This window comes from Physeter macrocephalus, chromosome 4 (genome assembly GCF_002837175.3).
Source record: "Physeter macrocephalus isolate SW-GA chromosome 4, ASM283717v5, whole genome shotgun sequence".
NCBI lineage: Eukaryota > Metazoa > Chordata > Mammalia > Artiodactyla > Physeteridae > Physeter > Physeter macrocephalus.
The window spans coordinates 76,685,496-76,704,890 of NC_041217.1; the positions used below are offsets into that span (position 1 = coordinate 76,685,496).

A 19,395-nucleotide genomic window follows, 5' to 3' on the forward strand; every position below is an offset into this window, starting at 1 on the left:
GACGGGCTCACCGAGTTCCTCTCGGGCTGCAGCAGAAACAGCTGCTGAGGACAGCGGCAGTGGCCCACTGCTTGCTGGGCGAGTCCCTTAGCGCTGGCCACCTGCACGCCTTTTTCCTCTTTGTTTTTCTCCGCTGTGGAAGTGGGTCCTGTCCCCTTGCGGCTCCAGCATTCTCTGGGTGTGTGCCTCCTGCTGCCAAAGGAAAATCTCGCATCTCCAGGGCACACTGGGAGCAAAAAGAGCAAAAACAGACACATCAAACACCCTTACAGCAGGACCAAGGCTAAAGCACCGCCAACTTGATGGTGCAGAGCTAGATGGTTCCTCAGCTTCCATGAGGGTTAAAGGAAAGGGAGACGTTCATACTCCGGCCAAAAGGCCCTGGTGCTAAAGCAGCTGAAGAGTGACTAAGACTTTCTGCCAAGCATACAAGCCTCCCACCCAAGCTTCGTGTACCAGGCATTTATAAGCAGATGAGAAAGACATTTTTATCTTTAACCATATAACCTCCCTTACATTTCTCTACGTCCAAATACAAAACCCTCAAAAACCTGGGTTTTTCTTTCTTCAAAACAATGCTTTGAAACCACTGAGTACTCCAAATCCATAGCAACTATCTGGTGTTTCACCTCTGATGGCTCCGAAATGTAACCAACCCATCCCAATCTCAAACCATGAAACAAATTACTCTCTGTTTATATTCTCAGGGCCTCAGGGTGGGGAGACATTAAAGGAGGTACTTCTGAAATCAACTATTGAGCCAATACCAAATACAACCAGTTCTGTCCCCTGATTTCTAGGATCTTTCTACTAAATTATGCTGAGTATGCGTCCTGTGTTCTCACTGCTTAATGACAGGAGCTGTAGGCATGGGTAAGCATGGGAATGATCCATAATGTGGAAGGTAAAAGAACATCTTTGAAGGCTAAGATATTTTTTGAGCCAATTTGCAAGGCTAATTTGAAGCATAAAGGTCAAGAACCTAGCCAGAGAACAAATGAGAAAGCCCTTTATTTAGGGAAGCCTAAACTGGTTCAGGGAAAACCAAGATACACTTTCAGTCACTGCTCCTTCCAGGGCAGTTCCAATGTGGTTTTTTGGTAACCACTGTCCCCCCGCACCTCCCGCTCTACCTTCTGGTATCTTACCCATGGGGGATAGGATTGAATGAGGATATTAGATGCAGGATTAGTGGCTAAAGAATAAAAGGGAGTTAGAAGTAGCTTAGGTGTTACATACACTTTGAGAGGCTCAAGAACTGGACTAAAATTGGGAGGGTCCATTATATTCTAGGACTTGGCACTGAATATGATCATTGTCAAGTGTTAGACGTCTATTTCTTCATTTAGAAATTTGCAACAGTCCCAGTGATTTTACCTGAGACCATGAAAGGAATTTATGGAAGTTCTGAGTGCATACAATCACATTTTTTTCTTTTAAATGAAGAAGTCAGGAAAAAGAACTAGAATACAATGTTATGGAATGTTTCTATCCTGACCTTGGGAGAAAGCATCCTAAAAACATTTTGGTCTTGATTATATTTAAGGTTGTATGTTTATCCCCCACCACCTTTAGCTTTTTTTTTTTTTCCCAGTTTAGATTATAAAACTGATTGTGGTTGTCAAGTTCAACGTAATATATGATCATAAGCCATATTATAACCTCCCACTAAACATCGGGAATCGCTGGTAAAACAGAAGTAGTAAATGAATCTTGCATGGACAAAGCCATCAGAAAACATTTATCTCAGGAAAAAAAATGAAGTTATCACCTATAGAGCCCTCTTCTGTAACTTCTTCTGGTACTTTCTGTCTGCATCACACATTCTAGCATTCAATCATATGTCGAATTGAATAGTCCCATGTGTATTTTTTTATCTCCCTATGCAGACTATGCTCTTGGAAGACAAGAACCTTGTTTTAAAGTTCTTTGGTTTTTCTATAATACTCAGCATGGTGTACTAAGAATGTGGTTGGACTCTTGGTGATGTACCCAGCTCCCCTCAGAGCAGAAACACCTGGCACTTGTGTTGCACTCTCCTTCCAAAGAAACTCTAAACATATTACAAATATCAAATCACCTCAATCTGCCAGGCATTTCTGATGAGCTGGTGGCAAAGATTATTTCTAATAATAATAATCAACGGCATTTTACAGATGAATGGATGGAGCACACAGGTGTGAATGGGCTTCTCCCAGGTTTCGCATCAGTGTTCTCTGACCTGCTCTTTCCTCTAAGCCATCTCCTTACCATAACTTTATGGGTGGAGAGACAGCACAGAAGGCTGAAACAAGCTTGTGGGCTCACCTAGTGATGGGAATAAAATCCAGGTGTTTTAACCCCTAATCCAAGGGAGTTGTTGAAATAAGTCACCCTAGCTTTAGCCTGACACCAAAAACAACCAAGCAAGAAATCTGCCAAGTATCTTATCATACAACCCCAAAGAATAAAATGAGACTCTTTCAGCTCCTACATTTTCAGGTTAGTGCTCAAATGTTTACCTTTAATGACTAGAAAAGATCTTCCACGGAATGGTTAATTGTAGCCAGAGTGAGATATTTCCCCAGTATAACTAAATCTCCTAACTCTAAGATCTGCTTATATAATTTTTCTCTCTTTTCTTCTTAAATAATACTTAAAATTTTTACTATGTGTACATACTAACTCATTCACAACAACCACAGAAGGCAGGTCCTACTACTATCCCTATTTTAGGGATGAGGAAACTGAGGCTCTGAAACAGTAAGTAATTTGCCCAAGTAAGTTGGGTCGCACCCCAGTAAGTGGTGGAGCTGGCATTCAGCCAGACACGCTGGCCATGCTCTTCATCACTGCAGTGCCTGGCTAAGCATGGACTTAGTGGACAAGGTGAGCCAGTACATAGAAAATGCTTAGCAGCACAACATAAACATCCAGGCTAACCGTGACTACTGCCATCCTCTAGCAAGCTCACTCACCTATCCTGCCTAATGGCATTTCTTACCTTCGCCGTCTCCAACCATCATCCTCCTTTCCTAGTGCATGGCCTTGCCCAGGACTTAAGAGGGATAAGAGAAGTCACCAGGCAGGATTCCTCACCACCAAACCTGCAAATCTCTTTTTATCAGTACCTATCCCATCTTTCTTCCCTATTAATGAAACCGAAAAAAAAGCCCACTTCTCCCCAAAGGTCAGTCCTACCACACAGGTGGTCTAGGTCCCATCCCTTCCAGCTTACTAAGCACCCTCACTCTCTCCAGTGGCCACCTCTCTACGTCCTGCATCTCCTGGATATGTCCAATCAGCTTTCAGACATGTTGTAGTATCTTCCAGATTAAAAAAAAATAAAAATTAAAGCAAAACAAAACCAGCTCTGGCATTCTATTCCCCTTTGGAGCCAAGATTCTCTACCAGAGTTGATAACACACAGTCTTCAGTTCCTTACTTGCCATTCACCCTTTAACCATTTTAAACCAACTTCTACCCACAGATCACAAAAACCATGACTTTTGTTAAGGTCACCACTGACCGCTTTTCTAACCTCATCTTACTCCATCTCGTAGACTCTGCCAGCTGATCACTTCCTTCTTGAAACTCCCCTCTCTTGGTTCCCATAATACCACACCTTCCCAGTCTTCCTCCTTCCTTTCAAGTCACTCTTCATCTGCTTCCTTTGCTGGCCCCTTCTCTATCCAACCTCTACAATTTTGAGTTCCTCATGACTCTACCCTGGGGCTTCTTCTCTTCTTATTCTATAAGTTCTTTACATGCCAACAACTCCCAAATTTCCATCTCCGGCTCAGCTTCTGCTCTGCTGACCTGTATACACAACTGCCAACTTGACATCTCACTAGATGTCTGAAACCTAACAAAGACAAAGATGAATTCTTCATCTGTATATAGCCTCCCCACCAAAAAAGTATTTTCCCTTCAGTTTTCTATGTTTTAGTAAATGGCACCTTCATCTACCCAGCTGCTCATGACAGAAATTTGGAGTCATTCTTGACACCTCTCTCCCTCACCCCTGACCTTCCATATCAAGTTGAATATTTTTGCTGAGTGAAGAAAATCTCAGCTTCAGTGTTCCTTCTTCAGAGAGAAAGGATACTGTAAAGCCACTAATCTAGACGAAATTCTCCATTACACTCTTTTCATAGCATTCTGTGTTTTTCCTTCACAACATTTCCCATGTTGTATGATTATGTGATCATTTGCGTAACATTCATCTCTCATGCTAGGCTCCACGAAGGCAGGGGTCAAGACTGATTTGTTCATCCTTGTATTCCTAGCACTTACTATAGTGTCTGATACATGCTATTTGCTCAAAAAATATCTGTTGAATAAAAGTTGAAGCTTTTCCCCAAGATCATCTTTCTAAGCCAGGCATGCTCTCTAGTGCTATCATCCATCAGGCTACTCACCAAAACCCCAAGGGTCACGATACAGCAGTGCTCATCCTGGAGGGGAGGAGCTTGCGGAGTCCAGGAACCCCTGTCTCAAAGGTGACCCTCACCTGGATGAGGATAAAATAAAGAAGAAGAGTTTCTAAGTGATTAAAAAAAAAAAAATCAATAGTAGCATTTTGTTACTATCTTAAGAGAAGAACAGGTTTCCTATTTATTCTAGACTATTAGTTTAAGAGGAAGTTATCACCTCCCATGTAAACAGAATCACCTTCCAATTATTAAAGGGTATATTATCCAATCTGTAGAGATCTCAAGGGCCTTGTGACTTTCCCTCCTTCCCAACTGCGTATTTTCTTTTCAGAAACTGGAAAAATATTAATAGCAAATAAAATCAATTTTTCTACTTTTCTGAACATTTAGTAGGAAAAAAACCCCTCACATTTTTGCTTCTTCCCATTCCTAATTAGTACAGAGAATTGACAGCTGACTGTAAAGGTGAAAGATTCAAACTTCCAGATACACTTTTGAATTCACAAAGTGCACACCATTCACAGTTCCTCCCTACTCTCAACTGTAACTCTACATGGCAAGCATGCAGCAAGGAAATTTATTTTCACATACTTTTGGGGGAACATATGACTGAACAACAGGACCATATGATTTCCTTTGCTTGAGGGCCTACTGTGTGAAATGCTATACTGACTTTAGCTAGAAAATTCAATAAAACACTAAGTAACTCACCAGGCAGAACAATTTCCAACATTAGTCCTTGTAAACTAGAATTATAACACCAAGCCTCCGCCTTTGCCCAGAATTTATAGTTTTGAAATGGCAAGGAAGAACCAAGTTCCAGATTGTCCTAAGGCCAAATTATTTAGGAATCTTTAAAAGGAAACTCTATAAGGTTACCACAAAGTTGTAAATAAATTCACAAATTAGTCTAACTTAGGTCAGAATCACCTCTATAATTCCTATTTCAACTCTTCCAATGATCCTTTTCCACTCTCCTGCTCTAAGAAGTCAAGTTTATTACAACTATGTCATGTTTAACAAATTTCATTTCTATGCTATGACCACTACACCATAAAAGGCATAGTATCAAACTTAGAATGTGGAACTAAAAGGCCTCAGGATTCCATTCCTAGCTCATTCTTAACTTCTGGCATGCCAACTACTAAAAGGCTTCCTCTCAGAAAAAGCACACAATAGGAAGAACCAATCTTTCCCAAACATGTGGAGAAAAGAAAACTATACTATGGACTTACATAGAAAATTCTGGTCCAAACAAAATGCTAATATATGTTTTCATACTCAAAGGGTAAAAACTCACCTACTGTCCTTCAAAGCTAACAAACTTTAAGCAAGCAAATAAATTTATATCAAGCTCAAGAGTTTCGACAGAATTTAACCATTCAAAAATGAACGTCATCTATCATCATTTAGAGTAATGGCTACCCAAAGTAAAATGTCAGCACAAATATCCCTTCTCTGTGAAATTTTCTTTGATTCCAAACCATCCCCAGGAATGTCCTCCATGGCCCCACAGCATTACATTCATGACACTGTTAGAACACTTTAAAAATTGTATCCCTGCTATATATAGTCAGGGAACCCCCTGAGGAAAGTGTCATCATCTCAGGGCCCAAAAGAAACTCAATAAATGCTGGTTGATTCGTGTATTATAATGAGCTTGAGGCTTGTGTATTGCTACCCTTGCCTCACATTCATACAAATCAATGATGACACAATAAATACTTGTTTAACTTCTTACCATCTGCCTTTCCTAGGAAATAATTTATTGCAGAAGTCCCTGTTCATAGGAAAGTAAAAGGTAATTGCACTTACAGTTATGACTTGCATTTAACTTGATGACCTCTGCCTTGGGAACTGCTACAGTAATGAACAAATATAGTTTTAACTTACAAGAGACCCTACAGAAGCAGAAACAAAATCCAAAATGCACAGACTGAATCACAGAAGTTACGTGCTCATCATCAGGCTCTTTACCTTTCAAGATGTCCAACTTGCTCTCTCTTCTAACATTGGGACACAGAGGAACTTTCCAAGAGTGATCTCTGCCTCCCAAACAGAAAGGAATTTTTAGGTCAAAGTGGAGTAACACCAGCTAGTCCCACGTTCAGTCCTACAGGAATGAGAAGAATAGAAAAGTTCATACCCCATCACACCATCGGCAAAGAAAACCACCCATTCCCCAATGCTCTGTGACCAAAACAATATTTGGAGGAAGGAATAGTAAGAAAATAATTAGGTCAAAAATGGAGAAGGAAGGCAAAACCACTAAAACTCAAAATGCAAGAAGCTGGAGCACTATAGCCTACTTCTATCCTATTGAAGACTGGGAAGTTTAGAAAAGCGAAATCCATCAGGCACAAAAGTGTCATTCTAATCACTGTTTTTAACTTTCTCCCCAACCAAGAACAGTTATCACAGGTTGTAAAATAGACTTTTATTTCATATCTTCTCTATGCCCTTGTTCTTAGCATGGTGAAGATGCTGGAAAAAAAAACATTACAAAGCTTAAAAGGCAAGTGGCCATTAGATAATTCAACTTTCAAAAATCAGCTTGTCTACAGCAAGACCTCTTAACCTGGAATCCACGACCTCTTAAGGGGTCTCTGGAGAGACTTAGGAGGGGTGGCACCTGTGAACTTGGCTGGCGAAAATTTTGATCTTCATACTCACTAACCTCCAAGTAAAAGTTAGCACCACCTTTAACTGTGAATGTAGGTAACAACCTACAGTAGTATTAGCAATCCCCGACTATGTCACCAAGAGGAACCACAAAACACTTCACATCACATTACAGTTGTTGCAGATCTCTCAACATAATATTTACACTCATCACTACTTCAAAATTATAGTATCATTAGACCTGAAGCTACATTTTGTTATTTAATGTGTTATAAACATACAAACTACTGTATTACAATTGTTTAACAATTTGATAACTGTTTCCGTGTCATTTGTAATTCTATATATTTTATGTTATACATTTAAAAAACATGATTCTCAGAAGGGGTCCTCTGCTTCAATAAATTGCCAAAGGAAAACATGGGACATAGAAGATTAAGAACTTCTGATCTAGAGCACATAAAGTTTCTATAGACCCTAACACAGTCATCAAGGCAGACAGACAAGTAAGTCATTCCATTAGCAGTACTTCATAGTTGAAGAAAATTAAGCCACCAGGAAGCCAAGTAACATGTCCAAGGTCACACAGATTTAGAGTCAGCATCAGCCTAGGTTAACACTCACAGCATGTATAGTCCCACTCTCTCATAGGGACCTTTGCTTACATTTCTACAATTGTCATCACTATCCTGTTTTACCACTAAATGGGGAAGAGGTATCACCTTTCAAAACTAATATAAAACCAAAACTTGGATAATAGAACAAGGTAGATGTATAAGGTACTCCTTTTTGTTCCTTGATCAAGCATGCTGCTGTAATTGTTACAGAAGCTGAATTTGGTCTGTTCCAGAGATAGCAGTTTCTTACAAGTGAGAAAAAAGTTGGGCTATGTAAACTTTCATTCCCAGAAGTGTCCAAGGCACTGTGCAGATAAGCATTAACTTGTTAAGCTCTGCAATGCATTGTGAGTGGTTAGGGCGGTGGTATCCCCACTTCATAAATGGGAAAACTGGAGAATAAATATGAGAGATTTGTTTAAAGTCACACATAAGTCAATGGTAAAGCCAGCTTCCTGATTCCAAGTTCAAGGTTCTAACCACTATACCAAATCACCTGATCAAATATTTAGTTGATTATAATGCTTGTGAAACCTCTGTACCTTTTTCCCCTACAAGCCAGAGAGCATTTTCTTTTGATCCACGGGAGCAGACACACTTCTGAAGGCTATGGGAAAAATATCCCATAGAATAAATTCCAAAGCACGTAAGTGCTTTTTCACTTACACTAGTCATCTAAGAATCCAGGTCAGGAATCCTTAGCTCAGGAGCCAAGTTACTACATAAAACCTGCCTTATAAGAAGAGAACAGTGTGGAAATTGTTCCTTCATCTTTTAGTCAATGACCTTCTTATCGATCTACCATTATGTTTAGGAACTATTATCATCTTACATTCAACACTGTTATTACAAAATAATATTCTAATGGTTCAATACCATTAGATCCTAGATTCTAAAACTATGAAAGGTCATCCCTATCTCAACTCTGCATTAAATTTTCTCTTCTTATCTAAACCACTAATTAATAGAATCCTCATTCCCCAAAGCATCCTATGCCATCTAACTGCTTTTATTAACCCATTTCTGTGTTTTACAGATTGGGTCTTTTTCAATAGTTAGTAAGGAGGTCTTTCTTAAATTTGTACTTAGGACCATAACATTGTTCACACTAACTCCTTGTTAAACCTTCCTATATCATTAGTACCCAGTCAAAAACCAAAATCAACAGAACAACCATGTTGTACAATCTCCATGAAGAGTGAAAAGTTCTTGTCTACACAGGAGTCTTATCTACCAATATTCATTTGCACCCCTTACCCCTTACTCTCAACTACTTATCCTTCCTACCGGCTAATTCTGATTCATCACTTTGTGCTCAGTGTACAAGAGTCCAGATCTCTGACCTAAGAATAAACACTTAATTCTTGAATACATCAAATGCTAACAAATACTCCATCACACACCACTGATCAAAATGTAACTCTTTACACAGCCACTCAATCATTTTCCCACTAAAGTCACTGCCAGGGATCTGTCCATGTGTGCCCTAACCACAGTCTAACTGCACCAATTCTACCCCACCTTAGTCTCTCGCTACCAACACATAGTTATGTCCATTTCTCTACTTTGTCTAGTAACTTTAATAGTCCCCAACTGTCTGCAATCTAGGCTCTAAGTCACTCCTATCACAGGGCAGGGCTCTGGAGGACAGATTTCAGGCCTCCTCCTTCATGCTTGGGAGCCTTCACCTAAGGCCCCCAGCAACACTGTTATAGGCCTCTGGCCCTTCCCTCTGAACATAATAACCAACCCTGCTGTTTTTTACTTGGGATATCTCCATTTCACCAAGCTCGTCCAACACTAACTAGCGACATCTTAATAGTCTTTGCAACTTTCAAAGGTTAATGGCTACAGCTCCACTTTGGAAACCACTGGTGTGTCCACGACCCCCACAATGACTCAGTGACCTAGACATCCCCACCTCACCTGCTGGAGCCCTTTACTACACGAACATTCTTCTTCGCTTTCACTTCCCCCCAACCCTCCAACAAGTCATTGGCCTGCAAAGTCCCCTGTACTTCACTATCCATCTCCGGGGTCTAACAGACCCCACCAGACTCAACTTGAATTCCCTCATTTAGCTCTCCATCTCGCCCCTCGAATGCCCCTTCATCCCAGGACCCTGGGACCGTCCCATCTCCTCATTTAGTCTCTCCAAGCACCGCCTGGGACACAACCTCTAAAAAATAAACCGAGAGATGCCTCCGTCTCTCCCCACCGCTCAGTGAGCGGTGGGCAGAGGACGCCCCCCCATCTCCCCCCACAGGTTTCTCTAGACTCAACTCTAAATCTACGACCTCGATCCCCACCGCTGCTCTCCCCTCACCCCAACCCCCAGCCCTTCGCGGCTTTCGCTACCTCTGCCCTCAAACCCGCTCAAAACACGCGGACGCGGACCCGGCCCCCCCACCCCCGGCTTCGGTCCTTCCCCTCCCCCTCCCCCTGAGGTGCCACTTACCCCCGAGGCAGGAGTGGGGGAGGGAGAGGAGGAGCAGAGTAGGGGAGGGGGCTTCGGTCCGGGGCGGCTCTCAGCCCCGGGGGGCCGGGGCCGGGGCCAGCGGCAGCGGCGGCGCAGCGTCTCCCCCCGGCGGCGGCAGCGGCGGCGGCGGCGCCGTCCCACTCCCGCAGGCACACATAGGCTCCATTGTCCGCCGGCGCCTCCCCCTTTCCGGCACCCCCCCTCGTGGTACCGCCCCTTCCCCCTCCCCTCGGCCCTCCCCCAGCCGCACCGCGCCACGAAAGGTACCGCCGGCCCCGCCTCGGACGCGAGCGAAGAAGTGCCCCCTCCCCCCGGCCCCGACGTTCCGCCCGGGTGGGGGGAAGGGGGAACGCCCCTCCCCGCCTCAGCAAGGGCCCCGCCGCCGGGCAGGGCCCGCCCCCCTCCAAGGGAATGTCACTTGTCCCCCTTCCGGAACGCGCGTAATGGTACCAACCGGCCGCTTCCTCCTCCCCCTCCCCTGCCTTCCCGAAGAGGCACCGCCCCCTGCGCCCCGCCCACCAAGTAGCCTCGCCTCCTCGACCCCGCCCCTCCCTCCAATATTTTACTATGGGGCCGCCCACCGCCGGCACCACCTCCTGCTTTGCATGGGCACGCCCACCAGGTCCCCGCCCCAGTTCGTCACCCGGCCAGAGGTGACGCCTATTCCCCACCTTAAAGCGGCAGAGCCCCCTTTCTCAACTAAAAGAACCTCCCAAAAGGCCGGTGGGGTGGGAGGGGCGGCCAGGGAAGGTCTCTTCTTTCCCGCACCTTCCTCCCCACGCACACACTCACCGGGACCTCCCCACCGCCTCTCGCAGCATTGAGAAGCAACCCAGTGGAAAAGGCGCGGAGGGGGGAAGGGCAGCGTGGAATTTGGCCATCTTTGACAGAAATACATTGGGAGCTGCCAAAGGAAGGGGTCTTTCCCTCACACTTCCCTGCTGTCCTGGTCCCGGCCTAGTCCTCAATCTTCAAGGCGACCCCCGCGCACCTCCAGGATGCGGTTCCACCCTGCCCCATCCCCTCTCCCGTCCCTTGTCTTCACCCCTCAATCTCTGCACTGCCTTTGCTGTTGCCGACTTTCTCCCCTCCCAAGGGTGCAGGTCCCTCTTGGGGTTGAACTCTCCTCGACCTTCTCCAAAGCACATTCTCGCCAGGTCCTGCAGATGCGTTGGCTGGTGCAGGGTTTCCCCCCATTCCTTATGGGGCCTGGCCCAGCCCCGCTCATGCATCGCTACCTAGTGCTCATTGAGGACCTCTACCTAGATCCTCGAATCGCTTCACAACCGCTTTTTAAATCTCAGCATCACTTCCCTGATTTTTGGAAGGCCTGTGCTTTGGAGAGCTCAAAGCCGGGGCATCCCAGCACTGTCCCCTGTGAAGTGAGAGGGTAACCCATTAGACTGCACTTTTTCTCAGCAGGAAAAATGATGGCATCATGGTGAGCGCATGTTGCTGAATAAAGCTCAGATTCCCACTACTCCTGTTTTATCTTTGTGGCCCTTGTTGCTGCCCTGCCCAACTGTTATTCCAGACCTGTCTGCTTCACAGCCCTCTCCAGAACACAGTGTTACATCTCTGTGTCTGTAGAGTCTTGATCTAAGATGTTTCTGCAACTATACGCACTGGCCCGGCAGCTTTTCTGAATCAGTTAAGCGAAGACTGCTTATGTTATAATGTACTGCGTATTCTCCCCGAAGATAGATAGAGGCAACATGGCCAAGAGAAGTAGATAAATTTTCTTCTGCTTTTGCTTCTATCACCATGGTTTTAACCATGTGATAGTACCCCAAGTACCTGGGGTACTTATTTCTATGTCACTTTCCCTGTCTAGAAAATAGGAAACCTTCCTTAGGGCAATCTTTTAACGAATGGTGCTGGTTGTAAAGGATGGTACAGGAGAGCCCCAAATGATAAAGCTTTCGAAACCATTTAAAACTGTAAGCTGGTCATGTTTCTATACCATGGCTCCCCAGCTTAGATTCTATGAAAAACTGTTCTTTATAGCAAGATGTTTTCTCTTTGTCTTCTGTTATAACTGAGCATGTAAATAAAGAAAAAAGACAAAAGCAATATAAACAATATAACAATATATAAACAATATAAATTTAGGATCAATTGAAGGATTCCAAATGGGAAATAATTAAAATGCTTTCTTGTCAAGTTTTGGTGATAGAATATTTGATGAAACATAGTAGGGACCTCTGTAAAAGAAGGCAGGAGGAAAAAGTCAGGTATGGACATATGAAAAGACAACTAAATCCAGAAATATTCAAGAAGCATTTGGGATTGCTAAGGTAGATGGAAAGAAGGGATTCACACACTTACCTGTAAGAGAAAACCACTACTAAAATAAACTCTGAGCTGGGGTGTTCCAGACCAGATCACCTCTGCTCAGAGAGCTCAAAAAACAAGCTCATTATAATAATGACACACATAGAAAAAAGTCTTAACCATTTTACTAGGCCTTACATCCTCACTTAACTTTGACACTTTATATGTGTTAAAGTTCAGAATTATTTATTGAACCAGAAGAAGAAAGCAAATGAATATTAAATGTGCAACACTAGGCTAAAAGAGCAATAATACTGAGAATTTAAGCAAGCTGAAAGTCATGTTAATTTAGCTACCTTGCACATGGGATAGAAATGCACTTTAAAATATTATTTATTTTAATGAAATAGTTTATTTTTACTAGAATTTTTTCCTCTGAATTTTCTAACTTCCATGCATTTCCATCTCACTTGAGAAAGAATTCTATTTTGCTGTACAGGGATCTAGTACACTGTATATACATAAACTAATGGATAATGATGAAATCATTGTTAAAAGCATCCTATAAATAAAAGCTTCAAACTATTTCTGTCACTCTAGAAATTCTAAGATAAATCATTTTTTTAAATCCAAATGGTAATATTGTTAAAAATAAAAGCTTTCAACACTAAAGAGATCTGGGTTTGATTTTTTACTTTCTGAAATTTGCTTCTCATAATAATGATATGCACTCACTGTGATACAAACATGGATTGTATGTCTGGCTTCTTAGTTCTTCAAGTAATCACAGCATCTGTTATTTAAGTGTGCCGCCAGTCTTTTCTACCCGTGAACTCCACCTTCGAAACACTTTTGTTCTCTCAGCTCTTGATAAACATATACGTAAATTTTAGGGTTGGAAAGAAACACCTCCTGTTTTACATATGAGAATTCTAAGACATAGAAGTTTAATGACTTGCCAAAATTATGCCCATTTTTAGGGACTAGAATTTAAGTCCAGCACTCTACAGCACTGTTCTAACCTCCAAGGATTATTCATTCCCAACAATATTTACTATTGTAGGAGAGAACATGAAATTCTACCTTAGGAATGATGAGATCAAGACTCAGAAGGGTTGAACCCACTCAGCCAGCTGCTGCTAGGTTTATAAGAGGCCCTAATAAATCCTTGCCTTGGTCAAAGCCCTTAGTTTGTCCACGATTTCCTGCTGCTTACACTGTTTCTTACCAATTCATCTATCTCATTGTCTAAAGCAAAACTGGCAAATTTCAACCCCAAAGGAATACTACCAAGATAGTCATTTATGACTGAAAATGAAGGGTTAGAATGGAATGGCATCTTGACTTTCACAGTGCTGAAATAAAATAGGAAGGGATTTCTTCTTTAGGTTGCCCATTGAGGAGAAAAAAAATCTCCCTATCCTCGCTTTCACCAGTCCATTTAAGCCAATGGAGAGTCCCAGAGCTTCATCCCTGCCAGGAAAATTGAGGGCTAAGTGTCTCTTTTGTAAGGAAAAAATCAAAATTCCCACCTCCTGCCTTCCTGCAGCTCCACCTGGGGCCATTGGAACTCTGATGTGAGCTTGGATCTTGTTCTGTGTCCCCACATATCTGCTTTCCACAACCTGGGAATTAGAGGCACCCTATCTGTAAAAGCTCTGACAGATGTGTGATGTGACACTCAGATCCCTTTAGACGGTACCACCAATGTTTCTCCTTCATTTTCACACTCAAACCTACATGGTTGTGCCTCCTACCCTCATTGCCTGCCTTCTAAAAGTCAAGCTTTGTGACATTCAGCCCGCAAATTCCTGAGCCCTAATTGACTGATATATTAAATGCTGATCCCCTTCCCCAGCTTTCCAATTTAGCCATAGTCCATCATGGCTTAATAACCTATGTGTTCCGTGTGCTCTAACCATTTGTCCCCAGATTTCTTGGTCTTCAAGCCAGTTCTTCACATGTGTCCTTACAGTCTCATGTCCCCTTTCCTCTTCAGTTTCCACTAATTTACTATTTCATTTCTTATTATTAACCTCTTTCCCAAGAATAATTCTGGGAAAGTATTTCTACTACTTAATTTCATTTTATTCTGGTAGACATTTCTCTAGGAATTTTGCCCTTCAGATACACTATGTTATTTTTCCTGGGTTCTGCCTTCACTGCTGAATTCTTCACACTTCCCACAATCTCTTCCCAGCCTCTCTGTGATTGGTACCCAACTACTGCAGCTTTGACCTCACCTCCATGGTTTGCATCCAGGTTGCTCTTATTAGCCATATTGCCTTTTGGAATCCTTTACCACCCATCATCCCAGCAATGGAAATTCCTAAGGCTGAGATGTACCTGCATTTGTTTCCACTCCTGGGCTGGCAGACATTACTAGAAAAAAACCATGAAAACAAGAAAACGGATCTCAATCAAATTTCAGGTGATGAAACTTCAATTGAAATTTATTAGTTTTTACTTGGCAATCCTTTTATGCATCCTCATTGCCTCCTATATCATTTCCCATAGCAATTATTCCAAATTTTATCCACTACTTCTCCTACATTGCAGGACCAACCTTGTCATCTCATCTCACCTCAGAAGGGTTTTGCTCAGTTCTCTCTCTTCCATTTACTTTTTCTTTACTTTAGTATCTTCAGTAAAATCTTTCTTACACAAATACTCTTTTTTTCCCCTTTCTTTTCATTCCCAACTTATCCAAAGGGTAACCTACATTCTCTGCTACCACAATTCCTTTTCTTCCTCTGTAATCAACCCAACCACTTACCAAAATTCTTTCTCCAGTATGGCCAAACCTAATCACCAAATCCATCCAATGAATATCCTTTCCTTACTCTCTTACAGTTTGAATTCCAAGATACGATGATATTCTGGTTTTGTCTCCCTCCCCGCCCCCCATCTTTATTGAGATATAATTGACATATAACATTGTATAAGTTTAAGACGTACATATAATGATTTGATATATGTATACATCGTGAAATGATTACCACACTAAGTTTAGTTAACATCCATCATCTCACATAGTTACAATTATTGTGTGTGTGATGAGAACTTTTAACATCTACTCTCCTAGCAACTTTCAAATATGCAATACAGTATTGTTGGCTATAGTCACCATGCTGTACATTACATCCCCAGAACCTATTTATCTTATAACTGGAAGTTTCTACCTTTTGAATACCTTCACACACTTCCCCCAACCCTCTACCCTCTGCCTCTGGTAACCACCAATCTGTTCTCTGTTTTTGTGAGTCTGGGTTTTTAAAATTTCACATATAAGTGAGATTACACAGTATTTGCCTTTCTCTGACTTATTTCACTTAGGATAATGCCCTCATGTTTCATCCAAGTTATGGCAAATGGCAAGATTTCCTTCTTTTCTATGGTTGAATAATATTTCATTGTGTGTGTGTATATATATATATATATATAGTGTATATATATATATAGTATATATATAGCATATATATAGTGTATATATAGTATATATATAGCATATATATATAGTGTATATATATAGTACATATATAGTATATATATATGCACCACATTTTCTTTATTCATTCATCTCTTGATGGGCACTTCGGTTGTTTCTATGTCTTGGCTGTTGTAAATAATGCTGCAGTGAACATGGGGGTGCAGATATCTCTTCAAGATCGTAATTTCATTTCCTTCGAATAGATAACTAGAGGTCTGTCTTTTTTTAATTTTTTTTTATTTGTTGTTGTTGTTGTTGTTGTTGTTTTGCGGTACGCGGGCCTCTCACTGTTGTGGCCTCTCCCGTTGCGGAGCACAGGCTCCGGATGCACAGGCTCAGCGGCCATGGCTCACGGGCCCAGCTGCTCCGCGGCATGTGGGATCTTCCCGGACCAGGGCACGAACCCGTGTCCCCTGCATCGGCAGGCGGATTCTCAACCACTGTGCCACCAGGGAAGCCCTTTTTTTTATTTTTAAATTTATTTATTTAATTTATTTTTGGCTGTGCTGGGTCTTCGTTGCTGCACGCAGTCTTTCTCTAGTTGCAGCGAGCGGGGGCTACTCTTTGTTATGGTGCGCGGGCTTCTCATTGTGGTGGCTTCTCTAGTTGCGGAGCCTGGGCTCTAGGCGCATGGGCTTCAGTAGTTGTGGCCCACGGGCTCTAGAGCGCAGGCTCAATAGTTGTGGTGCACAGGCTTAGCTCCTTCACGGCACGTGGGATCCTCCCGGACCAGGGCTCGAACCCGTGTCCCCTGCATTGGCAGGCGGATTCTTTTTTTTTGTTTGTTTTTTTTGTGGTATGCGGGCCTCCCTCTGTTGTGGCCTCTCCCGTCGCGGAGCACAGGCTCCGGACGCACAGGCTCAGCGGCCATGGCTCACGGGCCCAGCCGCTCCGCGGCATGTGGGATCCTCCCAGACCGGGGCGCGAACCCGGTTCCCCCGCATCGGCAGGCGGACGCGCAACCACTGCGCCACCAGGGAAGCCCTGGCAGGCGGATTCTTAACCACTGCATCACCAGGGAAGCCAGAGGTCTGTCTTCTTTCTTGATTTTAATACTTCCTTGACCTGAACATTCCCTGAATGTTCCTTAAACTCCTTGGTTCTTTGACCTTTTCTGTCTCCACTTCTCCCTAGGATCTCTCTCTCTCACTCTCCTAACTTTAGCCATCACCTCTTTGCAGATGATCAACACATCTTCAGGTCTAGCTCAGGCCTCTCTTGAGCTTAAATCCTGCATTTCTATCCACTCAGCTTGCCCATCTAGAAGTCAGTTTAACACATCAAAAACCAAACTCACCATCTTTCAAAATTGTCTCACTCTGAATTCACTGTCTCTCACTTAGGCTCAAAACCTTGCAGTAATCCTGACTCAAAGATTCCAGCTGTCTATGTATTTTTCTCAATCACCAATGTCCACAAATTCCCACTTAAATCAATTTCTTGTTTTCTGTTCCCAAGTTGAGACTGTTGTAATAATTTCCAAGTAGACATTCCTGCCTCCAGCTTTTCCCCCATCAGTCAATTCTCCATGCTCTTTCCAGATAGAGCTTCCTAAAAGACCTGTGTGTGTGTGTGTGTGTGTATATGTATATATATATATATATATATATATATATATATATAAAATCATATATAATGATATATATATCATATATTATATCATTATATATGTGATATAATTATCATAATATATATATAATATGTATATTATCATTTGTGCAGTACCTATTTATCTCTAATTACCCTAGCCCTACTGGTTCTTCTGGGCCCAGCTAGGGCCCCTGTACCCTAACATCTCAGCAATGTCGTATAGCAGGAACAATATTGGCTTTAGAGTCACCTGGACCTGGGTTTGAATATTGGACTGCATTTTACTGGCCAAATAACTTCAAACTTCAATAGAAAAAAACGTTATTTTCTTTTTCATTAATTTCAGTCGTAGATGTCTATATCACCAATTTTAGAACATAGCCTAGACATGCAAACTTTTAATGTCATCTACCTTCAACTGTAGTTGCCAGTCCTCCCCTATATCCTGAGAGCAGAATCTGACACCTCTTTGTATTTTGCAGTCATTTAGTCATTGCTATATTTATTGAGCATCTACTAGGTGCAGGGCATCTTGAGGGGGACAAAAAAATGAATCAGATATCCAATTTTGTCCTCAAAGTATAATTAGACTTATATGGAAGATTCATTCATTGGGAAAAAATAAAGTTTAGTAAATGCCTAATTTGTGCCAGGTATTGTGCAAAGTACTGAAGATTCAAATAAGAGGACATGTTCCCTGATGTTAGGATCTGGGATCTATCTAGTTAGGAATACTAACAAGTAAACATTTATAATCAAGTATAGTAAATGCTGTGATATGGATAAATACCAGGCGTTTGGGGCACACAGAGGAGGGGTATCTAATCCAGACAGCAGAGTCAGGAAATGCAATAAGACCTGAGTGGAATCTTAAAGAATGCGTAGGAGTCAGCCAGGCAAAGGACTCAGCAATGTGCAAAGGCTCAGCTGTGTGACAATGTGTATAAATAACTACAATACCAGATAGAAAGTAATATAATAAATAAGTGGCAGAGCAGAGGCAAAAAGTGGCTGTCAGAGGAGATACATTATTGGGAGTTCCATGAGGTGAGCAGAAACTGCTTTGTGGAAGTGGAGGCATTTGAAGCAACGTGAAGGGTTCAGGGGTCAGGTTCAGACATGCCATGGGGCCAGATGCCTCCTTGCCTTCTCAGCATTCTATGCAGTGTCCTGTACATAATGGCACAGTGCCTTGTTTGCTGTGATGATGGTGATGATTATGATGATGATGGTGATACCTAGGTTTTTCTCATGAAGTTGCTTCTTCCCTTTTCCCAGAATGTTTACAAGGGGAGACTCATGATTCAAAAAAGCCATTTCTGGGTGGAGGGGCTCTTAATCAGATGGCCTAGCTCTGAACCCCAGCTCTGCCATTAGGGGGGCTGTGCGACTCTAGAAAAATTACTTAACTTCTCTAGGGTCGAGTTTTTTCTTCCATAAAATGGAGTAATGATAGTATTTCCTCACAGGGTAGTATGTGGAACAAATGAATGACCAATGTAGATGTCTAGGAATAGTGCCTGGCATACAGTAAGTGCCCAATAAATGTTGGTTATTATTATTACATTTGTTCATCTCTGGATTATCCACAATGGGATTGGCCTTCGGAGAGATTTTAGGAGCACGATAAAGGCCATCTCCTCAATACTTCACTTATTCTCACATCAAATCTCACTCACTGGTATCTCTTCAACTCTCCTAATACACTCCTTTAAATTCTATCATTAGAAATTCATACCTTTGGGGGACTTCACTGATGGCGCAGTGGTTAAGAATCTGCCTGCCAATGCAGGGGACAGGGGTTCGATCCCTAGTCCAGGAAGATCCCACATGCTGCGGAGCAACTAAGCCTGTGCACCACAGCTACTGAGCCCGTGAGCCACAACTACTGAGCCCACGTGCCACAAC

At 42.5% G+C, this 19,395-nt stretch overlaps 1 protein-coding gene across 3 annotated transcripts in view; it reads right to left on the reverse strand.

Annotated features, from left to right (window-relative positions):
* Positions 1-7: 7 nt before the first annotated feature.
* Positions 8-19,395, reverse strand: part of LOC129392072 (uncharacterized) — a 70,743-nt gene continuing 51,355 nt past the window's right edge. The window contains exons 1-5 of one of the 3 annotated variants that reach the window (XM_055084364.1): positions 10,113-10,228; positions 6,393-6,528; positions 6,231-6,275; positions 4,401-4,492; positions 8-226 (exon numbers count right to left, since the gene is read on the reverse strand). In XM_055084364.1, coding sequence (XP_054940339.1) covers positions 8-214 — 207 coding nt within the window. In that variant the 5' untranslated portion in view covers positions 215-226; positions 4,401-4,492; positions 6,231-6,275; positions 6,393-6,528; positions 10,113-10,228. Of the gene's footprint in view, positions 227-4,400; positions 4,493-6,230; positions 6,276-6,392; positions 6,529-10,112; positions 10,229-19,395 lie in introns of those variants that run through there. The other 2 variants (XM_055084362.1, XM_055084363.1) reach the window with 2 other exon arrangements.